Below are 8,194 nucleotides of genomic sequence, written 5' to 3'. Positions count from 1 at the left end.
TAGCTTTGTTGTTCTGATGTTAGTTTATATTTATAGGAATAATGTGTTGAGGCTGAGTAGATTTGGGGCCCAGAGGATGGGTTAGCCTGGCCTGTACGGGTTTTATGATGGTTGGACTGGGGCTAGAAAGAAATTGTGGGCTACAGGCACGTTACTATAGTGTGCTGGGGTGTAGGGCTGTACTGTAATGTGCTGGGGTGGAGGGCTGTACTGTAGTGTGCTAGGGTGGAGGGCTGCACTGTTGTGCTGGGGTGAAGGGCTGTACTGTTGTGTGCTTGGGTGGAGGGCTACACTGTAGTGTGCTGGGGTGAAGGGCTGCACTGTAGTGTGCTGGGGTGGAGGGCTGTACTGTAGTGTGCTGGGGTGAAGGGCTGCACTGTAGTGTGCTGGGGTGGAGGGCTGTACTGTAGTGTGCTGGGGTGAAGGGCTGCACTGTAGTGTGCTGGGGTGAAGGGCTGCACTGTATTGTGCTGGGGTGGAGGGCTGTACTGTAGTGTGCTGGGGTGGAGGGCTGTACTGTAGTGTGCTGGGGTGGAGGGCTGCACTGTAGTGTGCTGGGGTGGAGGGCTGTACTGTAGTGTGCTGGGGTGAAGGGCTGCACTGTAGTGTGCTGGGGTGGAGGGCTGCACTGTAGTGTGCTGGGGTGGAGGGCTGCACTGTAGTGTGCTGGGGTGGAGGGCTGCACTGTAGTGTGCTGGGGTGGAGGGCTGTTCTGTTGTGTGCTGGGATGGAGGGCTGTTCTGTTGTGTGCTGGGATGGAGGGCTGCACTGTAGTGTTGAGCCTGGTGTTGAGTGGTGGAGGCACAGCCTGAGAAAGTGCATCATTGCAGGATCTAAAATTAGATCCTGTCGTAGTGCTCTGTAGAAATGTGTGTAAACTAAAGACACCGCCAAATATAATGCAGGCCTTCTAATCCTGATCCAGTTACATTATTCAGGACCATTTTTGTTTGTCATGGGAGCCCAGACCCGTCACAATGGGACACCTAATGTGAGGTTCCAGGGTTTAAGCCTACATTAACAGCACACTTCACACATTTCTAATTACCTCTTCACTTTATCATGTGGGGGTGTGCATGCGCAGTGGGGCATGTTTGAGACACAGAAACATAAAAAACAGTACCCAATCAAAACTCGGGAATAGAGACCACGGGGATCATTTGATGCTGAATGAGTTTGAGGCAAAGAAGTGAATCTTCTGGGATAGAGCCCCTGTTTGCCTGCAGCCCCAGGCTGCCACAGGAGCTCAGCTCAGAGGGGGACAAACACAGAAGACTCAACACCACAAGGCCAGCTTGGAGACCTTCACTTCAGATGTAAATATGTGACGTATGTGAATCATGTGTGTGTACTGACAGGAGGAGATGCCGAGACATGCTCATTATCCTGAGGTCTGCACTGTCAAAAAGGGAGCACATATCTCACAGTCTGTAAAGGGGCACTGGAGTAACCTGATGCGGGTAAATGCAATTGGGACTGTTGCCCTGCTTGCCAGTTGATCCAAACGAAATGTTTGTGTTTTACGATGGTCATCTCTTGACCAACATGGGGCCACAGAGGCAGGGACTCACAAGACATAATTATGTGTCTCATTACTGCTTCATTTGTATCTTCAAGATCAAAAGAGAAAAAATAATTGGTTCACTGTAAGACCCACTGATAATTATCTATTGCAGAACAACATTTCACTTCTGCCTTTGATTACCGTATCAAACACCCATTTTTACTGTTATCCTTCTCTTTTATTGGACATTGTCACTCTGCAGAGGAAGATACTCAATCACATTGTATCGTCTCCCGTTACACCATGTTATAGTACATTAAGTGAATGGATTCATTTATACTGTGCAACATGTTGGCAGTGTACAGGAAAACACCACTAGATGGGGATGTGCAGCCGTCATAGGCTGAACAAGTAAATCAGACTCCTGCCCTGCAGTTAGACAGACAACAGTGTTGTGTCCCAGAGGTACAGGGTCTTTCTGTCTGGTATTGAATGACCTGTCTCAATCCTAGAAGACCAGGATTGAGATAGTCATACCATCTATGTTTTTAGATAAATACCCCATATGTGATGTGGAGTGTGGGAGATTTGTTTGCAAGCACCATATAAAGAGTTTACAGGGCCAGTCACATCCCCGTCACACCGACAGTCATAAAGGTACACAATGCCTAGTGCAGTGTAAGCAATCGGGTGAGTAGACAGCCAGGCCTGTGGTGTGTGGAAAATGCTAGTGGATAGAGACAATGCCATGGTCCCAGGCCTGACCGGCCCTCAGAGAGACAGGGGTCGCCTCACTGCGACAACAGCCCCTCTCTCTCTCTCTCCCTCCCTCTTTTTTTTTCTTTTTTTCCGGTCCCCCCCAGCGCAGGGGCTGCCACAGCATGGGCTCGGGGAGGACGCTGAAGTTCGCCCTGTGCGAGGTGCTGCAGTTCGCGGGCATGTGCGTGCCGCTCTTCGTCGTCATGCAGAGGTTCGCCATCATCGTGGCTAAGGTTAAAAGTGTCAGGCAGCCCCCCAGTGATGGAGGGACGGCCTACTGGCTGATCGTGGCGTCCTCCATCGCCTACGTGACCTCCACAGCCCTGCTGGTCTGGGTCCCCTTGAAGTACATGCTGTTTGTGAAAAAGAAATTCCTAGTTGGGAGGAGAAAGTGGTGAGTAGTCTAAACTGGTGGCTGGAGGATGGATGCGTTTAAGGCCTGTTTAGGGCCTGAGTTTGGATGTTTGGATGTGTGGACATGGTGCTGGAATGTGGGGCCTGGATGCAAGGGTAGGGCCCAGGTGTAGGGCCCAAGTTGTGGAGGTTGAAGCTTGGAGTTGGTTATGAAGGCTAGGGGCTAGAGCTAGGGGTCTAAGGCATTGAAGCCAGGCCTTCAGGATTGTGTCTCTAGATAAGGCCTGGTGTGAAACTGATGTAACATTTGTGTTTAGATAAGAAGCTTGACTCACACTGCAAATGTCTGGCTGACTGGTCTGGTCTGTATTACAGAATGTATAGGCTAAACAACAGTTGTGTTGGTTCTGAACTGACTGTGGATTGGTTCTGGCTTCTAGCAAAGTAAATAATTGTCAAGTTGTTTTGGTTGTAATTATGTTACATGCGAATGCAATAGTTTGAATGTCGGTAGCCTGATTGGCAACTGCAAAATAAACTAAATTAAGCAACTTTTTCTCTCTTTCACTCTCTTAGGAGGCCGGTGGCCCTGGTCTATGTTATCCTCTCAACATTACCCTGCTTTGCTTTTCTCATCGCCAGCTCAGAGGTAAACCATGTGACACCAATCGTTGGTCATTGTCATCTGCGCCTCTGTCTCAGTTCAACTGTTTATTTGACCTTTAGCTTAGATCCACCTCTGGAGGTGACCTTTGTTATTTGACCTGTAGTCTTAATCCTGGCATGATAGGAATACTCTTCGAAATGTACTTGATTCTTCAGTTCAGGTCCGTTCACTTCAGTTTATTTTGTTCCCAAGGGGAGATTTTTGGTGTGACAGGTAACCTTGCTTGTCTGTTGTATAAATTCAAATTATATCCATAAAATACTTAAACAGCTCTACAAGACACGAATGATCACAAGTCATGGAAGTGATCATTACCACTGCTGTACCAACCCCTATAACTGTAGTTTGATATCCTCCATTTCCAACATTACTGTCAGGCTAGTGAAGAAGCCATGGTAAAAGTGTGATCTATTCCAGTGGGGACCTTGTAAGAGAGGGGTAAAAGGTGATGAGTTGAGACCAGCAGTTTGGTCCTCGGGGGAGCAATCTACAGCCCTATGGCTAAGGAGCTACTGATAAGCAGCTGACGTCCTCTTCCTGTTCAAATCACTCTCTGAAAATCAGCCATCCTGGGTTATTTCCTGTCTGAGAGATGGCCTGCTTTCATTTACTGTCTATGAGGAACTTTGTAAAGGTCTGGGCCTGACCTCAGCTCCTTCCTTATCTGATGTCATTTACATAACAATCATAAATTCAGCCCAGATGACCGCTATATTCTTTTGTTCTCTGCCCTGTACAAGTGAAGTCCTGAGTTAAGCACATACCAAAGATGCTAGAGATTAGTCCACTAACCCAGTGTCAGAGAGGGTCTTTTGCACTTACACACAGTAACCATTTAACCTCTTCGGCTGTCATTTGGGATATTGAGATTTCCATAGGAATCTAAACTAGCAATTGACTGGAATTTAGCTTTGTTCAGTGATTCAGTGATGCAGGATAATAACAGACCATGGAAATAATATGGTCTGAGTCTAAGTGTTGTTTCCTCTAAGGTGCAGATCAGAAACAACTTAAAACACGACACCTTTACGGAGCTCCCTGTGTCGCTGGTCCTCTTCTCTCTCATCTGCATCGACATTGTCGAAAGGATTCGCCACTGTAGACTCACAGGACAGGGTAAGTGGTTTATTTAATTTCCTTTTTGTAAACCTTTGTATAACAGTGCAAGAATTATGAGGTCAAATTGTGTATATCCATGGTGGCCTAAAGCATAATATGTTAAAAAGACAGACATCATGAAACATGAAGGTGAACTGCTGTGCCTGCTCAATGTCTTAGCAGAATATAAACCACAAAAGACAAACCTGACATTCAGTCATACTGTGCTGGGCCTGTGCATTAAAGAGTGCCTATCTGTGGCAGGCCAAACGCCTTAGGGTTGCATGGGATCTGTTCTCAAGCTAAGGAACTGGGCAGGAACCAGGTTGTTAGCCAAGTGCTGCTTGTAGAGCAAAATTGGCAAAATACTGCTGTCTCAGGATGGTTTGGGATTGCTTGGAATCATTGCATACAAGGGACTACACAGGACCCATTTCTGATGTTCATTTTTAGGCAGTAGATCTGCTCAGCTTACCAACTTTATCATGCAGACGCCTTCTGACGCAAACCCCTTCTGTACTGTTGTGTTTCTCCCCAGCCAATGACTTGGAGCGGGATGCTGACATCCCCACCACGGCCCTCACACACGTGGAGCAGGTCACTTCAGGGACGCCTGGAACGCCAGCAGCGGCCGCGGCAACAGCCCCTGCCACTGCGCCCACCGCACCAGGCCAGCAGAGCGAGAAGGACCAGAACAGTGCAGGGTCACGATCAGAGGCCAATGGGATTGTTTCCGGGTTTCCAGGGAATCAGGGACGGCAGTTTAGCATCTCGGGCATGAGCTCACGCTCTGCCAGCATGACGGCACCGTACCACGTGTCGCCCTACGCATACACGGGCCCGCTGCGCTTCCTGTGTGCCAGTGACGCGAGAGCTGAGATGTTCGTTGAGAGCTTCCTGTTCTGGATGGATACAGTGGAGATGGTTAGGTCAGCAGGACACCCGGCATTGTACTTCTCTGGCTGGGTGTTCCCCATCTACATCTTCAGCTACCTGTCATGCCTGAGGCTGGTGGTCATGCCCCATAGTCCCCTATTATCATCTCTAGGCGTGGCCCTCCAGGACCTGCCCTTCCTGTTCATCCGTATTGGCCTCATTGCCTTCTTTGGCTTCATCACACCACTTCTGTACCTGATGAAGAACTTGCTGGTCTGCTTGGCCTTTATTTACTTCAACTTCATGACCAAGCTGAGAATCTTCAACACTGAGAGGATGTTTTTCGGATGATTCGCCAGATGATAGGACCTGGAACTAGACTGAGGAGTCACTGAGAGAAACTGTAGGTTCTCATCAGTCCCCATACAGAGTAGCAGAGGCACATCAAGAGAAGAAGATGTAATTTGATGTGACTCTGATGAGACTGCTGAAAGGAGGAACAGAACAGGACTACATTGGTGGTGCTTTTTGCAGGCCAAAAGGGAGCTCTTTTGCAATGTGTTCCTGTGAAAGGAAGGACAACATGAGCTGTCAGAGAGCTAAGTGTTGTCTCACTGTTATCTTGTTTCCTACTTGTTCTTGTTGTTTTTTACCCCCCATTCATCCCCAACCTGAACCATGGCACTTTGAGAATGTAAAGAACATGTCAAGTCACTTCTTACTGATTTTATAACACCGAACTACAGATTTTTCTATTACCATAAAGTGCAGTGAATGTGTATGAGCATAAGAATAATGTGAACATCAATGTTGTTGACATCTCAGATTTTTTTCTTTGCAAGGTTATGATCATTATACACAAAATGAAAACAAAGCGTGAGTTTGTACCAATGATACATATTTTTTGGATCAAATTAATAAAGAAAAGAATGAAAAATGTAAGCTTTTTTAATACCATATAATTTGGCCACAGACCAAAAGTTGTAATGTGCACTGTAACTTTGTGTGTGTGTGTTGTGTATACCTGTTATTCTGTGAAGTGATGATGCATCTATCACGTGACTCATTTCCCAATGTGTGCATTTTCCCCGGCACATGTTCTGTCTTTACATTTACATTTAGTCATTTAGCAGACGCTCTTATCCAGAGCGACTTACAGTAAGTACAGAGACATTCCCCCGAGGGAAGTAGGGTGAAGTGCCTTGCCCAAGGACACAACATCAACTTGCACGGCCAGGGAATCGAACCAGCAACCTTCTGATTAATAGCCTGATTCCCTAACCGCTCAGCCATCTGACTCCCCCCGTCCTCCTCAGCCCAGGATGGTGCAGGATGACTTGGTTGACATGGCTCCTCACAGCTCCTTCATGACGTGTATGCCAGCCTGGCCTGGTCAGGCCTCCTTCTGGCCTAGCTCCTGGAGAACCATCATGCCATGGCTTCTCTGTGCCCGCACGCTGGGGGCTGCCCTGTGCCTGCACGCTGGGGGCTGCCCTGTGCCCGCATGCTGAGGACTGCCCTGTGCCCGCACGCTGGGGGCTGCCCTGTCCCCGCACGCTGGGGGCTGCCCTGTGCCCGCATGCTGAGGACTGCCCTGTGCCCGCACGCTGAGGACTGCCCTGTGCCCGCACGCTGGGGGCTGCCCTGTGCCCGCACGCTGGGGGCTGCCCTGTGCCCGCACGCTGGGGGCTGCCCTGTGCCCGCACGCTGGGGGCTGCCCTGTGCCCGCATGCTGAGGACTGCCCTGTGCCCGCACGCTGGGGGCTGCCCTGTGCCCGCACGCTGGGGGCTGCCCTGGGCCTCCTCATCCCTTTTGTACAAATCCACTGATGAGTCCATCAATGGTTGTTGTATTCCTTTTCAGTCTTCTGATTTGAGATGACCTCCTTGTGACGACCTTGCCGTTTTCATTCCTTGTCTGACACCGTCAGGACATTGTTAAGGAATGTAATGTGTGTCTCATCCTGCATTTTGTGCATGCATCGTTTTTTTCTATCTCGCTTGCCAAACATACAATCACATGTCTGGTGGGAGGGGGCCTTTTGTGTGACATCAAACAAAAACACTGTTACGCTGTATCAGTTCAACAGAAAAGTTTAACTTTGCTGCCTGATGCAGAGTCCATGACTACTGTACAGTAGCATCCTGTTGATATTGTCTAGTTGCCCTCAATTGACCCACACGTAGTCCAAATAAATTAGAGTGGCATATTTCCTCCTTTGCTTCTCCTTTCCTTTTCGTCTCATCTCCATGGTGGAAAACCTTGTTTAAAATTACCTGGTTTTAAGGAAGTCAAATTTAAGTCATGACTGAGTGGTGTTATTAACATGGTAAATGGAATAAGTTGGTGTAGTCTTCTAACTCAATTTCTTTTTCAGTGCATTAAGACTCAGGAATATCATTCTTTTGTTTGAATGTGCTTGTTTCTCTCCCCATTTTCTTTTGATTGGATTATTTTCTCCTTTGTCAAGTCACATGCAGTTCTTCCCCTGTTGGGATGTTGAAAAAGGAGTATGATGTCTTTGGGGTTAGAGAATGAGTCAGAAATACATGGGTCAACAGAAAATCATGGAGTTCTCTAAACCCAACAAGGCAGTTAATCTTCCCCTACTGCTTGTAATTCAGCTGAATTGTCCCTTCCATTAACACGTTTGATTTCCTGTTTAATTTGCTGTGACATTGTCAGAGGCCTCCGTTGTGGAGGTCAGTGCTGACCAGGTCTGGTCTCTGACCCCTTGCACATACTGTAAAAACATGTTTCCTCTCATTTTCAGCGCTGTGGACACAACACTGTTGTGTTTTTTTCCCCCAACTTGATTGGGACACAATCTTTTCTTTGCCTTGACACTGCTTCACAACTTGTATAGGAAGAGCCAGGAAGCCGCCTCCCAAACTAGTTATTTAGTTTCACAAAAAGTAAAGCATGAGTTAGTGTG

The 8,194-nt window shown here is 47.8% G+C and overlaps 1 protein-coding gene across 1 annotated transcript; it reads left to right on the top strand.

Annotated features, from left to right (window-relative positions):
* The first annotated feature begins 2,385 nt into the window (after positions 1 to 2,385).
* Positions 2,386 to 5,609, top strand: LOC136957999 (transmembrane protein 236-like). The gene is made up of 4 exons (XM_067252219.1): positions 2,386 to 2,657; positions 3,194 to 3,266; positions 4,277 to 4,400; positions 4,921 to 5,609. The coding sequence occupies exons 1-4, from the start codon at positions 2,386 to 2,388 to the stop codon at positions 5,607 to 5,609; spliced, it is 1,158 nt and encodes a 385-aa protein (XP_067108320.1).
* The last annotated feature ends 2,585 nt before the right edge of the window (positions 5,610 to 8,194 follow it).

This window comes from Osmerus mordax, chromosome 15 (assembly GCF_038355195.1).
Source record: "Osmerus mordax isolate fOsmMor3 chromosome 15, fOsmMor3.pri, whole genome shotgun sequence".
Classification (NCBI taxonomy): domain Eukaryota; kingdom Metazoa; phylum Chordata; class Actinopteri; order Osmeriformes; family Osmeridae; genus Osmerus; species Osmerus mordax.
Note: the sequence above shows the minus strand (reverse complement) of the source record. Positions and strands in the feature narration are given on the sequence as shown.

Excerpts from the sequence above, each read along its gene's own strand:
- LOC136957999 (XM_067252219.1), top strand. The coding sequence starts at position 2,386 with ATGGGCTCGGGGAGGACGCTGAAGTTCGCCCTGTGCGAGGTGCTGCAG. Across the intron at positions 3,267-4,276 it reads TTCTCATCGCCAGCTCAGAG|GTGCAGATCAGAAACAACTT; the intron begins GTAAACCATGTG and ends GTTTCCTCTAAG. Across the intron at positions 4,401-4,920 it reads CTGTAGACTCACAGGACAGG|CCAATGACTTGGAGCGGGAT; the intron begins GTAAGTGGTTTA and ends GTTTCTCCCCAG.